This window comes from Oryctolagus cuniculus, chromosome 16 (assembly GCF_051225735.1).
Source record: "Oryctolagus cuniculus isolate XC-2025 breed Fujian yellow rabbit chromosome 16, ASM5122573v1, whole genome shotgun sequence".
NCBI lineage: Eukaryota > Metazoa > Chordata > Mammalia > Lagomorpha > Leporidae > Oryctolagus > Oryctolagus cuniculus.
In genome coordinates, this window is record NC_142882.1 from 12,296,954 (window position 1) to 12,312,942 (window position 15,989).

The 15,989-nt window shown below is 39.6% G+C and overlaps 2 protein-coding genes across 2 annotated transcripts in view; one reads left to right on the forward strand and one right to left on the reverse strand.

The window, feature by feature from the left end:
* Positions 1-169: 169 nt before the first annotated feature.
* On the reverse strand, positions 170-10,693 carry LOC149121484 (vomeronasal type-2 receptor 116-like). Its single transcript, XM_089315531.1, has 2 exons — positions 10,482-10,693; positions 170-1,187 (listed from the first exon to the last, which is right to left on the reverse strand). Exons 1-2 carry the CDS (start codon positions 10,691-10,693, stop codon positions 170-172), a joined length of 1,230 nt encoding a protein of 409 aa, XP_089171657.1.
* Positions 10,694-15,807: 5,114 nt separating this feature from the next.
* The window catches only part of LOC100351466 (vomeronasal type-2 receptor 116-like), a 42,643-nt gene continuing 42,461 nt past the window's right edge, over positions 15,808-15,989 (forward strand). Inside the window, exon 1 of the mRNA XM_089315532.1 lies at positions 15,808-15,921. Within this exon, the coding sequence (XP_089171658.1) occupies positions 15,808-15,921 (114 nt within the window). The remainder of the gene's footprint in view (positions 15,922-15,989) is intronic.

Genomic DNA, 15,989 nt, shown 5'->3' on the forward strand with positions numbered 1-15,989 from the left:
TTAGTAACTGAGATACTATTATGGAATGCAAGGTCATCTTAATTGCAAAGCCAAATGCCTAACCAACAATGGCTTTCAGTTTTGCTTATCTGACAAAGTTGAAAGGCTACTTCACTTTGGATTTTGCTTACAAATGTAGAAATGTGAAGAAAATCTTGAGAAAAATAATTTAGGGTCTTCTAAAACTACTCTGATTCTTTAAAGCTTTGAAAGAATTTTTATCAGGTTTTATGAGAATAACATAGCATTTGGGGGCAAAGATGCAGCCCAGGAGCCCTGCACTGGAGGCCAAGATGGAGAAGACCTCCACGGCCACCATGACCTTCCCCTTGGTGCTGTGGTAGACAGGAAGGAAGGTCACCCAGACACTGCAGAACACCAGCATGCTGAAGGTCAGGAACTTGGCTTCATTGAATGTGTCAGGCATATTCCTGGCTAGGAAAGCCACAGTGAAGCTCGCCAGGGCCAAGGAACCCAGGTAGCCCAGGACACAGTAGAAGGCAGTGACTGAGCCCTTATTGCACACCAGGATGATGTGGTCAGGCTCAGAATGTGCATCTAACTCAATAAATGGAGGAGAAATTCCCAACCAGATGCCACAGAGAGCCAGTTGGATCAAGGAGCAGATGGGAATGATGAAGTTAGAAGCTCCTATTACCAGCAATCGCCTCATTGTTCTTCCAGGTCTCAGAGCTTTGAAGGCCAGAATCACAGTGATGGTCTTGGCCAGCACAGTAGAAACAGCCACTGTGAACACAAGGCCAAATGCTATTTGCTGGAGGAGGCAGGTGGCTGTGTTGGGACGGCCAAGGAAGAGTAAGGAGCAGAGGAAGCACAGGAGGAGGGCGATGAGCAGGATGTAGCTGAGGGTCCTGTTATTGGCCTTGACGATGGGAGTGTCTCGGTGCTTCACAAAGACCCAGAGGACAGCAGCTGTGAGGACAGAGAAGCACAGAGCCATGCAGGTCAGAGCCATCCCCAGAAATTCCTCAAAGCCTAAGAAGGTCACCAGCTTGGGGAGGCAGTGGTTTCTCTCCAGGTTTGGGTACTCGTGATCTGCACATGGGATGCACTGCTCTGCATCTGTGGGGAAAAGCAAGATCCACGTTTCCATTTCACAATTTGCTCCTTTTTCCCTGTTCAGGAAAAGGGTCCCTTCTTCAATATCATGTTGAGTCCATCCTGCTCTGATGTATACCAAGAAACACTAAAGGATATTTCTGCACTCCTGACCCAGGGACAATGCTTGACTCCCATAGGAGAAACTGGTTCAAAGAAGCTCCTTTGCACGTGGGGCTCTGTGGTCTCATCCTGTCGCTCAGACTTTTTTTCAGTGTTTTAATTTCTATAAAATGGTGAATTTCCTGTAATTCATATGGGCTTGGATTCTTCCAAGCTCTCTTCTCTACAGTCCCCAGTGTCTTTCTCAGGAGAAGCCTTTTGTTCACATGGGTTAGAATATTTTTCTGGGGTCATCAGTGTTAAGGTTTTTCTCACTTATCCTCAAATGGAGATGACCAATATAAATCATGTGTCATTCCTGGGACCGCCATACATTTTTCTCTACTCTAATTCCTACATGGACTTGTCTTGTCAGTATTTCCATATAACTACTGTGATACTGTGGTTGAATAGAAGAGAATTGTAGCTGTTTGTCTTTATGAGGGTATATGGTAGTAAGTGGTATTTTCATCATGTTACTGAAAAACAACTAGGCACTCTTGTTAACCTGAAAGCATGACGTGTTCACCATTTTAGCTCCTGTGAACACCACATTGGACACCACATTGTCTCACTTGAAATAATGCACTTCTGCTGCTACAGCATGAGAGAAGTCATTAAGAACAGGCCAGTTGGTGAATATGTCTCTCTTTCAATCATATGTCAAACAAACAAAAATAGGGCCAGTATTCTGGCAAAGCCACCACCGACAATGCCAGCATGTCTTATGGACATTGTTTTGTGTTCCAGTTGATCACTTCCCAATACAGGTCCCTGATAATTGCCTAGAAAGAAAAGCAGAAGATGGCCAAAGTACTTTGAACCCCACACCCATGTGGGAAAGGCAAATGAAGCTCCTGGTTCCTGGATTGTGCCTGGTCCAGCCCAGGCCACTCTTTCTTTCCATCTGGGTAGTGAACAATTAGATTTTCTCTCTCTCTCTTTCTCTCTCTCTCTCTCTCTCTCCATCTCTGAATCTATGATTTTCAAAGTCATTAAGAACCAGTCAGCTGGTAAATCTCTTTCAAAGAAATGTCCATTAAATAAACAAAACTAGTGGGGTCAGTGTTTGGCATAGTAGGTAAAGCCATTACCTGCAATGCTAGCATCCCATATGGACATTGTTTTGTGCTCCAGTTCATAAATTTCCAACGCAGCTTCCTGTGAATAACCTACAGAAAGCAGCAGAAGGTGTTCCAAGTATTTGGGGCCCCCAAATCCATGTGGGAAACTCAAATGAAGCTCCTGGTTCATGACTTCTGCCTGGCCCAGCCCAGGCCATTGTTTTCATCTGGGGCATGAGCAATTCTCTCTCTCTCTCTCTCACTCACTCTTGCTCTCACTCTCTCTCTCTCCTGTTCTCTGAATCTCTGATTTTCAAATAAAATAAATAAATCTTTTCTGAAAAATCAAGAAAATGCTATCAGTAGGGCTACACTTGCAGTAAGAGTCCTACTCAGTTTTTATCCTTGGTGTTCATGCAAGAATACAAGCTTCAGGGACTGAAGTTGTGATGTAGGAGGAAAAGCCACAGCCTGGGATGATGGCATCCCATACAGGCACCAGTTCGTGTCCTGGCTGCTCCTCTTCCAAACCAACTCCATGCCAATGTGCCTAAGAAACCATTATAGGAAGGCCAAATAGGTGGGCCTCTGCAATGCCTGGAAGTAGTTCCTGGTTTCTGGCTTTGGCCAGGCCAAGTTCAGGCCATTGCAGCTATCTGGGGAGTGAAACTACCAGATGGAAGGTCTTATCTTTCACTTCTCTCTCTCTATTAGGCTCTCCCTCTCTCTGTAACTCACATTCAAAAAATAAACATATTTGGTAAAAAAAAGGACAGAGTGAAAGAATATAAGCATCTGTAAATATTTGAAGAATTTTCTCTTACAATTCTTTTCAACGTGCATCCTTTACTTTTGATAGAATCTCTAGGTGCTTCTGGCACCAGTATCAGAGATGCACTGGACACACATAGGCAAGTGTACATTGTACAATGAGTCAATGCATGATACTTTAGTTTTCTTTCTTTAACTTAATGCATGTTGAATATTCTCACAAAACTTGAAGTCATTTTTGTTATCTTCTTCATAAAGGGAACTTTATAGACCTTATTTGAAGATACTGAAATAAAATATTTCTAGAACTAAGATTATGGGAATTTAAACAACCTTTTGAAAGAATTCAAATTATTATAAAGATATTGACTTGATCAGCATAGCTCTGACTGTTAGTGAACAACTTAATACATTATCCCCCTTAGTAGTTTTTTCTGTCTGTTCTACTTAATATGACTGGGTTAATTCTGTAATTAATACACAGTTATTCTTAAGTGTTGAAATTTAACTGAAATGTGATCCCTGTTAAACATAAGAGTGGGAATAAGAGAGGGAAGAGATGTACAATTTGGGACATGCTCAAGCTGACTTGCCCCAAATGGTAGAGTTAGAAACATACCAGGGGAATCCAATTTAATCCCATCAAGGTGGCATGTACCAATGGCATCTCACTAGTCCAAGTGATCAATTTCAGTTCACAATTGATCATAATGAAAGGACTAAGAGTCAAAGGGAGCACATAAACAAGTCTAGTACCTGCTAATACTAACCGATAGAATAAATAAAGGGGAGAGTGATCCAACATGGGAAGCGAGATACTCAGCAGACTCATAGAATGGCAGATGTCCTAAACAGCACTCTGGCCTCAGAATCAGCCGTAAAGGTATTCCAATCTGGCTGAAAAGCCCATGAGAGTATTTCAGGCATGGAAAGCCAAGACACTCTGGCAAAAAAAAAAAAAAAAAAAAAAAAAAAAAACAAAACTAAATGAAAGATCTCTGTGAGTGAGATCCCAGTGGAAAGAACAGGTCTTCAAAGAAGGAGGTACCTTTCTCTGAAGGGAGGAGAGAACCTCCACTTTGACTATGACCTTGTCTAAACAAGATAAGAGTCGGAGAACTCAGAGGGCTTCCATAGCCTTGGAAACTCATGACTGGTGCATAGGGAGATTACTGATGCCATAAACAGGAGTGTCAATTTGTAAAGTCAACAACAGGAGTCACTGTGCACTTACTCCTCATGTAGGATCTCTGTCCTTAATGTGCTGTACATTGAGGCTTAATGCTATAACGAGTACTCAAGCAGTATATTTCACTTTGTGTTTCTATGGGGGTGCAAACTGCTGAAATCTTTACTTAATGTATACTAAACTGATCTTCTGTAAAAAAATAAATAAATAAAAAAAATCATCAATTCCCAACTTGACTCTCACTGGGATTAAACATGACAATAGGTCTGATCTGATTTCATCATCATTTAAAAAATCATCTATTATTTTTCACTTTATGTTTCTGTATGGGAGCATACTGCTGAAATATTTACTTAATGTATGCTAAACTGATCTTCTGTATATAAAGAGAATCGAAAATGAATCCTCATGTGAATGGAAGGGGAGAGGGAATGGGAAAGGGGAGGGTTGCGGGTGGGAGGGACGTTATGGGGGGAAGCCATTGTAATCCATAAGCCGTACTTTGGAAATTTATATTCATTAAATAAAAGTTAAAAAAAAAAGATATTTATTCTACATTGAACAGTGGAACTATTTACCAATGAGACTTAGTACATTTTTACATTTCTCAAAATGATTGACTGTTATATTTAACATTGCTTAAAAGTTGACCTTTTGCAATGGTTTTTGGGGTTACCAAGTTGTATCATTTTTAGGATTTTGTGTCTCTACATTTCACATTGATTTTCTCTTACTCTATTATATACATCCAAAGGACGAAGTGTTAGCTTTTGTTATGTGTACTGCACACCATGCACAGTGTCAAAGATGTAGCACAGAAAATAACACAGTATTCCCATCACAATTCATGTGAAGTAGCGCCCTACTCGTCAGTTGTGTATGGAAAAGTTTTGATTTCAAGCCCTTTAGATCCAAAGGAAGTGTTAGCTTTTGTTATGTGTACTGCACACCATGCACAGTGTCAAAGATGTAGCACAGAAAATAACACAGTATTCCCATCACAATTCATGTGAAGTAGCGCCCTACTCGTCAGTTGTGTATGGAAAAGTTTTGATTTCAAGCCCTTTAGATCCAAAGTGAGCCTTAACAAATATAAATATTATATTTCTTGTTTAGACATTAGGTCTCAGATTGAGACAGTCTCCTCCAGGACTGGATGGGAAAGAAGGAAACCAGTGTCAGAGAAGAGCTAGAGAGGATGAGCACTGTCAGACAACAGCTTATACATAATGAGATGGTGATAGTGAGCATACAACAAGGGTATGGAAAGAGTGAGTGAAGGTGTGCATGGAGAACAATAGGGCACTCTGATCCCAATGCAAATATTCTTGGTTTCCTTTTTATCAAGAGATAGTTCAGAGGCTGGATTCTCATAGGTCAATTCTAGGGTTTTTACCTGTATGATTGGAAATGTCTCTTTCTGAACAAACAACACAAGTATAGCAGCAGACAGGTCTTCCTTCCTGTGGTATTTTCCTGAATCCTGGACCACACCTCTGGCTACACAAAGACTGAGGAGTCTGTGGAGAAAAGAGAATGATGATGATTGCTTTGCACAACATTAGGCACTGTGATAGGATGACTATTTACCTCATCACCCCCAAGGACATCACTGTGTCCTTCCCAATCTTTATCTGTATCTCCTTGATTTTACCTGGACACCCAATTTGGAGTTTCTATGATGCTCGTTAGAGGTTTTTCATCTGTGTAACAAATAATATGAGGGTACCTGATCACTTAAATTTCATTCATCACCAGATATATGCTTCTGAACATTTCTCTCTTTATTGAATTGTTTCCTCTGAAATCTTTGCTGTTCAGCTTTTTATTTGATAATTATTTTGAGAATGTGTATGCCTGAGACTATTTGACATGTGTCTTTCCTTAATTGAGTAGATTTTACATGCCAGAAAAATAATATCCAAAAATCAGAATGACTAGGTACACTTCTGAGTAACTACTCAGGAAAAGACAAGCCCACACAGAAAAGATGAGCAAATATTCTAAAACGTAGATTGCCCATTGATCTACTTCTAGACTTCTAGACCCAGGGAGAGAATCAATTCCTAATACACCAATGCATTTGCAGTATAACAAACAATAGTTATAAAATCACCCCAAAAATTGGGTATTTCACAGCTCAGTGATGATAAAATTTTTGATCACAGTTTTGAGGTTCTACTCCAAAGAAAAACTGAACTGATTGGCAAGCGCAATGAAAATATAAATAATGGAAATGGTTTCTACAAATAGGTGATGGATAAGTCCACTCATAATTTACTTGTGTTCATACTGCATCAAACATAATTACGACTCTCACCAAAAGATTAAAATATCACTATGCTTATAGATATATATCTAATACATGAAGTTTTTCACATTATATGAATAAAAAGTTGAAATAAAATTTTGGAATTTGTGTAGACATGCATTTAGTAATTTTATGTCTACATATTGATCTCTATCTCTATTCCTTAACATTGCTCTTTCTAGTCACTCAAACTCGGGATGCATAAATATGCCCAGAGTAAAAACATCAATATCTAACACAAACGTGCACTTCTAATATACACTGGCTCCTATATGTGTAAGCACCACCATATCTTTTGAAGCCAAGTTGTGAAATGAGAACTGAATGGTTATTTAAAGTTTCACACATTGTATCCTCTCAGACTCTCCTCAGACCCTCTGTATGTATCCAACATTCCACACCTCCTTGAATGCTACAGGCCATTCTATCATTTCTTCATTGAGGTCCAAGCTTTGATCATGTTTACTCTCAGAGGAAAACTCACAATTGGAAAGAGGGAGAACATTCAGATTGGAGGTGGGAGGTGCACACGACTAAGAAATCCTTCTATTCCCTCCTTCTAACATCAGAGAGTGTATTTGGTTTACTTTTGCCTGAATGGTCTCCATATTGTGGGTTCAAGTAAGGGGAATTCTGCCTCTCCCCTATTAGAATGATGGGGAGTATCAGATTCCAAACAGAGAAATCACAGAATGTGTCCCACAGAGTGGCTGACCATGAATGATTGGTTAGAGGTTTAGGAAAGCTCATCTTAGTTCTTCCACATGAGAACAACATGGCTTTATATGTGAAATATCTTGATTGTTGTGATGGTTCCACAGGGTAGTACATTCATGTGCACTTTTAAAAGTTTAACTCATTCCCCAAAAAGGAATTAAATCTGTTCTTTGGCAAAAAGTGGTTTTTGCTGGATACCATTATGCATAGTGAAATACACCCATTCCATAAAGAAAATATCATATAAGTTTTTTGGTAATATGTACTACATAATATAGATTGGAAAAAAAGCACAATGTATAAAAATGAAACTGACATCTCTGGATTTGATTTTTGTTTATCACCCTTGTGTAAATTCCTGTGGAGCAGTGGTATTTCTACATTTCACTTGTGGAACATTATGATTAGTGCAGTATTAAACCTGTGAGTTAACGTAAATTGAAGTTAAAAAGAAAAAGGAAAGGAATTAGAGGAGATTGAGAAAGAAAAGGAAGACACGATGGTTATCTTCTTAGAATTGTATGAATGAATACATGAAATCTGTTCTTTTATATCAGTAAATTTCTCTTTAATTTAACAAAAATTAGGCTGACCTTGTGGTTCAGCAGGTAAAGCTGCTGTCCACAGTGCCCAGCATCCCTGTGAATGCCGGTTCAAATCCCAGTTGTTCTACTGCTGATTCAGTTTTCTGCTAATGTGCCTGGGAAAGCAGCAGATGAGGGTCCCAGTGCTTGGGCCCCTGCACTCATATGGGAGACGTGGTTGAAGCTCCTGCATCCTGGCTTGGCTTGGCCTATTCCAGGTCTTTACAGGTCTTTACAGCCATTGGTGAGTGAATCAGCAGATGCAAGATCTGTTCTCTTTCTCTCTCTATCTCTCCCTCCCAGTAACTCTGATTTTCAAATAATTTTTTAAAGTTTAACAAAACTGAATGAAATATTTGTTGATTTTGGTTAAATGAATTAGAAATCCAAGCATAATTTTTCTTAAAAACATTTTGCAAAATCTGCTTGTACATCCCTGGCTGCACCTGGTAGTTAAACTTATAAAAATGTGTATGCTGTGTATGTACAGGTCTATTTGTATAGCATTTTCACCTCAATAGAGTTTAACAGAAATATGCATGACTTTTATTTGACTCTCTGCACTTTGACTCTTTTGTTTGGGAATAAAGGTACCTTTTGAGATGATAGGGGAAATATTGTATAACCAAAAAGATAATTAAGAATACCCTGATGGTAGTTAGGATCTGAACAGTGTGTACTAGCCCTGACTTTTGGAGTCACTTGATGCCTTTGTGGGATGACCAGTTCTTTAAACAACTGTCATCATGTCTTCACTAACTTGAAACAAGAACTTCATAAATATCAATAATCTTATCTTTGTAAACATACTTGGCCAAGATACTTACTTTTCTCATTATGAGGCTACCAAATCACATCTGTCTGTCAACTATTACTGTACATAAACACAAAAGTTACATAGTCAAGTAAACATGCTGATGTCCATTTACATATATGCATATATAGATTATATATTTTATAATATAATATACAATATATATTATATAATATATTAATATATAATTTTTATATATTATATATAGATTATATGTATTTCTACTGTGACATTAAATTTATTTGAAGTGCCAATAAAAACTACAGTGAGATTTCACTCCACCCCACATAGCTTGACTATTATCCAAAATGTGAAAAATAACAAAGTCTGGTGAGGATATGGAAAAGAAGTACCCCAATACATTGATGATGGGAAAGATTGTAAGCTGGTACAACCATAATGGAAGTTAGTAGAGTGAAACCTCAGAAAACCAATACTAGTTGTAACTTATGGTCCAGCTGTCCACACCTGGGAATGTATTCAAAGGAAATATTCATGTCCTTGTAATGAGCTGTATTAAGATATTTGACAGCTCACTAATTTATATTAATACAGCTCATTACAAGGACAACTTGTATTCATGTGAAATCAGCACATGAAGGAATCACCCATACTCCCATGTTTAAAGCAGCTCAACGCACATTAGCTAAGATGTGGAATCATCTAAATGTCCATCAACTGATGACTGGACGAAGGAAATGTGACATATATACATATATATACATACAAATATATATGTACACACATATATATACATACACACACACAAGCATATATAGTGGAATGTTACTCAGCCATGAGAAAGAATGAATATTTGACATTTAAAACTGGAGATCATTACATTATATTATATAAGCCAGACATAAAAAATAGTAAGTTTTCTCTTATTTGTGCTAGTTAATGCATAGAGTATAAAATTGTGTGGATGTCAGATCATTGACTATGCAATATTAATACTGCTTCACTGAATCATAGCATGCTAATGACAATATTCTCCTCCTTCACATATTGAAAAAATTGAGTTGGGGATACAGAGCTCCTTAGCGATACTAGTAATACTATAAGCTTGCTGAATTTGGGTGTTGATTATGAGTGTGATGCAAAAACAAAAACTCATTTATCTGTAGACTTATGTGCATTTCTTAGTATATATACTGTTTTTAAATATTTTCAACATGTCCATAGCAGAAAATGTTTTCTGAAATGTTCAATAGTAGATAACAAATCCTCCACACATAGATAACTATTACAGATGTATCCATGCCCAGTGAAATGTTAAAGAGCCCACTTTCCAACATGCGTGATCATGCTAGTTTTTTCAAAATGAAAACCTGGTTATGTGGAACTACAATAAACACCTGAGGATGCCAACAGGTGTTCAGTGCGTGTCCTGTTCTGGGAGATGTTTACCTGCCATGGAAGAATCCTAGGTTGAGCTGCATCTCCTGGAGATCCCTTTTCTATTTGCTCTGAAAGCATCTTATGGAGGGCATGGGCCACTGCATACACAGCATTGTAGATGAAATAGCTGGAGTCAGATATGGTCAGCATGTCAATGTGTCCTGGGAAAAACTCAAAGGAAGCATTTGGTGGGCAGACTCCAATTGTTCTGCAGTGTGACCCAGGAGGTAAGCAGTGAAGAGCATGAAGCCATAGTTGACTGAGGAAGAAATCTTCTGGGTAGTGGGAAGGGTCCACTGTCTTGACAAAGTGGTTGAGGCCAGGGATTTCCCCCTTGTGATGTGAAAATGAGAAGCCTCCATGGAAAGAGTGCAGCATGTGGTCTGTCTCATGCACATCAATCTCCCACTTTGCAGCCATGATCCACACTTTCCCCAGGGTTAAATAGTATTTGCTTAGAAATTCCATGGTATAAAGACTCCTCGCATCACCATACAGAATATGCACATTTGCTGATGAAATATGAAGATCAGCTAAGAAAGACATGTGAGTGTTTTCATACCTTTTCTTAGTGTCAGGGAGCTTTAATACATAGGCCAAGCAGACACCTTTCTTTACCATCTCGGCTAAAATATCCTGAAGGAACTGCTCTCCTTTCAGATCATTAGATACAAAGATTGCCACCCAAATCCAGCCAAAATGGAGCAGCAATGAGAGCATTCCACAGGCTAGAGAGCTGTCACTTGTGGCCATCTGATAGAGTGATGGAAACTTGTCTCTCTCACTTAGCATGGGATCAAAGGGACCATATGTGATCTGAATGGAAAGAAAACAATCATGATCTGACTTTTGTGGGTAAAGAAGGTCAATTTCTATCAACTGGGCTCAGAGAAGCCCATGCTTCAATGCCTATTGCTTTCAGGAGGATAAATACATATCCTCATTCATAGCATGAAAGAAAATGTGTAAGACACCCATATATCTTCCTATTCATCCAAGGGAAGAAGAGTACATGGATTTTGGATCAGGACATTGGACTTCCCCACTTCTCACCCCATTTCACATGTGGAGAGCAGCCCACACTGCAACTGATGTTAAATGTTACCTCTGAGACAAACAACCCCTTACTCTGTTAATCACTTCATAGTTTGAATTACATATGTTTTCACAGCATAACCTATATTGCCTTGAAAGATACATTCACCTACCACCTCTGAGTTTTGGTGAAGTTGCTTTTCAGACCAGAATCTTCCTATGCTATTCCAGTCTAGCTTGATATTAATCTGTGCAGATTGCTACCTGTTTGAAGTGGGTCTCTTTCAGAATCCTGAAACCGTGAATTCAGACCCTTGGAGGAAGCTTGATCGAATTCTTTAATTGGTTCCTGAGACTTTCTTATGAGATTTCAATTGAGTGCTAGTCCCTCATTCTCACCACAGAGCGTCAGCACCAGCACCATAGTGGGTATTTGATGACTCAACTAGTGAATGTGTGTACACTGTCTTCCTCTCTTTGTTTCTCAGTCTATCAACCACACTCTAAGATTAAATCAGTGTGCTGACATGGAAAGTGATCTGGGAGCCCTGTGAAAGAATCTGCTGAATGTGATGAAGTCAGGATTGGGATAGGGAGAGGGTAAAATCTCACCTAAATGCAACTCAGCATCAAACACTCTTTGATGATCATTGGGACTCTCATGGTCCTCATGTGCTCCAAATGAAAGTACAGGCCGATGACTTATATACCCATGTCTAACATGGAGTCATCCTAGGACATGTCTGTGCTATGGGTATTTCCTGTGAGTAGTCAACAATCAACATTCCCAGCAGGTGGGGATGGATACATTGGCCCAAGCTGGATCTGGGTGGAGGCTCTCAGCTTCCACTTCTCCTTCCCTTTCTCACAGCCAAAAGAGATCTCTGGAGATCTCTTTCAACTAACAGTGGTATATGTCACGTGGCTTCCAATGACCCTTGCTTCAGATGTGGCTGATCTGGTGGCAGATGGAAATATTTCTCACCAGAATTCACAACCCATTTACCTGTGGGGTTTTGTACAGCTCCAACATCATTCCAATTTCAGCCAAAAATGCTGATGTGGTTCCAGCAATGATGGCAACTGTCTTGCCTTGTGTTTGGCAGGTGTAGTTAGGGATGAGATGATGCTTTCCAGTCAGCCAGTGCAGAGTGCTCCTCAGGGTGAACTTACCACTGGTAACAGAATTGTAGAGCTGGAAACCCAGGGTCAGATTGGGGAGGAGCTGAGGCTCCTTATTGATCTCCTGGATGGCAAAATGGAAGGCCAGCACATATTGGTAGTTCTTCCACAGCCACCTAATGAGAGGGGCAGTATCAGGGAGAAGGGAGAGACCATGGAATTCAGAGCAACAACACAACCATGTCCTGAGGCAGCAATGGTCAGACTCAGGCTGCCACTCTGGGGTGCCTCAGCTCTGGCACATGGAGGAGGTGTAAGTGAGATTCTAAGGGCTCTAGAAGATCATGGAATGGCCCTTGGACTCCTCTGAAGCAAACTGTGCCCATGATCACACTCACCTTCCCGAGCCCTTCAGGAAAGCCTTGATGTGCCCCAACATGGGATTTCACTTCTACATAGGGATGGTACCCAAGAGGCAAACATCTTTATTTTCAGAAACTTCTAAAATAGTTTAACACCATCTGACTTGTCAGGTATATTAGCATTTGGGAGCATCTCTAACCTATTCACCAAGGCCATTTTCATGAGTCTTTTCTGTAATTTCCCTCTTAATATACCAACAATCACAGAAGCAATTTTGTTCAAATATATTTGCCTTGAAAATGAGCATTTTATTCAGAAGGTCAAATTCTCAGAAGATTTACGAGGTTCACTTTATTTTTATTCATTGTTTTCCTTATGCACTGAAATGTCTTTTAACATTTCACTTTTTATTCCTTAACATTCTCTGCATGTTTCTATAAAGCTTAAGCAAAAATATGAGTTCTTGGGATTTAGTAATGGCTCTCAAATGTTACCTGTCCAAGAGTGTGGATGTTTTGTTTTCACACAATGGATATCTTTGCTCCTCTTCTTGGAATTTTCTTTCTTATTTTTACAATTCATCCATAATTTGAATGTCAAGCAAAAACACATACTTGTCAATAGATTATGTGGGATTTAATAAATTTATGCAATCATCTGTTGTTTAGGTGCATTGATTCATGTGTTTAAATGCTGAGCTTAATAGATTGTCATTTCAATATGCGTTCAATTCATGACATATGTTTATGCATTTTCTAAAATGCAGTGTTTGATTCAAGGTTAGTACATTTTTTCTCAAGTTTCACACAATTTTGTATTATACTTACAGAATTTGAAAGTTTATTTTTCCATAAAAATAGTTAAATTTTGTTCCTTATAGTAAAAGTTTGATTCAAAATGTTTACTTCAGAAACAATGTTTATTTCTTATACATTAAGTAGACCTATCAAAAAATATGCTACTGAAGACTGTTCAATACTAAGTTTTACTTACTTGAATGGAAATTAAGAGCATTCAATTGAAATGTTTCTTGCTTTTAATCATTTTGCATAATTGCAATTATCATCATCTTGTGCAATTTTATTCACTGCTGGGTTACTTACAGTACTTGCTGTCAGCTGCAAGCTGACAAATTTACTTCTTCTATCCCTGAGTACAATGTTGCCAGCTCTTAAGTTCTGACCTACACATTCATTTCAGGACTCTTGGAGGCTGATCAGGAAGTAAGATCAATAGAGTACATACAAAATGTCCATCTCACACTCTGTGCAGGAGTGGAGAGCAAGCAGAAAATGGAAAGGGAAAGTTGTGAATGGCGAAAGAAGGGAAAAAACTCCAGCCTTCATTGATCTGCAATCCTGAAACTTCTGTATATGTTCTTTTTTGGAAAATTCTCAAGTGCAATTAACCACTCACAGAAACAAGCACACTCTCACAGTCTGAACCACAGTTGACACATAACTCAATGTGGCACTTACCAATCTATCTCCATTTTATCCTTTGGCCTGGATAAAAAAGATAACAGGATCATGTCTGATTCTGGTTCCAGAAAGTAAAGGGGGAAAAACCCACCCAGTACCAGGTCTCCATCTCTGTAGACACTTGGTCTCATGGAATTATAACAGTTCCTGGGAGGTATCTCCTGTGAACTGTTTGAAAAATTCAGGAGTAGGTTGAGAAACATCATAGAAAATAGCATGTCAAGTCAACCCACCATAAAGTTAAAGGCCCAAATCCCTGTTGATATTAGGTGAAAATGGCCTGGATTATATCTGCTATCTCAGCTCCCTGAAGGGAGAATAGAGTTCTGTGTAGGGTACAGCTGATCCCAGTATAGCTGTATGTTCTCAATCAGTGGACAGTGTGTGCTAGTTTACTGAGTCACACAGGGACACAGCTAGAATCACAAGGAAGACATTTCAAAGGGAGTCACAGGGCTGAGGCCTTGCCTTAATGTCCCTGTGATCAGATCAGCTCTGGCTTCTATATATTTCCATTGCTTCATTTCTGTCCCATCCGGGAACTCAGGGCAACATCCCTCCCTGAGGCCAAGCACCTGCCACTCTCCATTAGGAGGAAAAACAGTTTTGGAAAAACATGCTTTGGACTCTCATTCCTCCCTAGGGCATTGCCAGGACAGAGCTCTGTAAATTTGCATGCACAGGGGCCAAGAGTTGTTAGGTCAGTCAACTGTTTTGAGGGATTTGGCAATTGTAGAAATAGTTAGTTTGGGAAATAAAAAAATTCAGTTTCATCATGTCACAAAATCCTTTATCAAGAAGGTAAAAGAGGCTGGTGCCGAAGCTCACTAGGCTAATCCTCCGCCTTGCGGTGCCAGTACACCGGGTTCTAGTCCTGGTTGGGGTGCCGGATTCTGTCCTGGTAGCCCCTCTTCCAGTCCAGCTCTCTGCTATGTCCTGGGAGTGCAGTTGAGGATGGCCCAAGTGCTTGTGCCCTGCACCCCATGGGAGACCAGGAGGAGCACCTGGCTCCTGCCTTCAGATCAATGAGGTGTGCTGGCTGCAGTGGCCATTGGAGGGTGAACCAATGGCAAAGGAAGACCTTTCTCTCTCTCTCTCTCTCTCTCTCTCTCTCTCTCTTACTGTCCACTCTGCCTATCAAAAAAAAAAAAAGGTGAAAGGTTACCTTCACCACTGATGACCCTATGTGTACCTCCAGGAAGTCTCTTCATGGCTGTGTCTAACATCTCTCCCAGTCCTGTAGTACTCTAATGGAGAAATAGGCTTCATAAATTGGAAATAGTATGTACATCCAGAGAAGGGCAGTAGTTCATCCATGCACTTACCCTTTTACATCATCTTGTGTAATTTAATTGTCTTTGTAGTATATCAAAATACAGTAAAGATGCTCACCATATATAATTAAGCCTTTCAGAATGTATACAGGAATATATATAGCATCTGTGTGTGTGTGCATGCATGTGTGTGTGTGTGCTTGTTTCTTCTTAATTTGCTTATAACACATATATTAGCTTGTTCTTAATATTCTCTCCACTGCTGATAGAAAGTTGCACATTTGAAAGACACTTGCTGATGACTTGTGTGAGGAACATCATATTTAACGCATACATGTGAAATAAGAATTGAATGCATATTTAAAATTTCACACGTCATCTATTCTCACCTCCCTCTGTCTCGAATTCTACTCATGGAACAACACCTCCTTGAATGCAGTAGGCCTTTCTATCTGTCTGCATGGATGACCAAGCCTTGGTCATGTGCACTCTTGTAGGGAAACTCCGATTTGAGCCAACAACCCAAGACCCAGAGGAAAGTCCACACACTATGGATATTGTGGTGTGCTATATGGTGACTTGATGATGGGGGAATTTTTCAACCCCAGCACTGTTTGTAAGTGGGCTTTTCCTTGGAAGTTG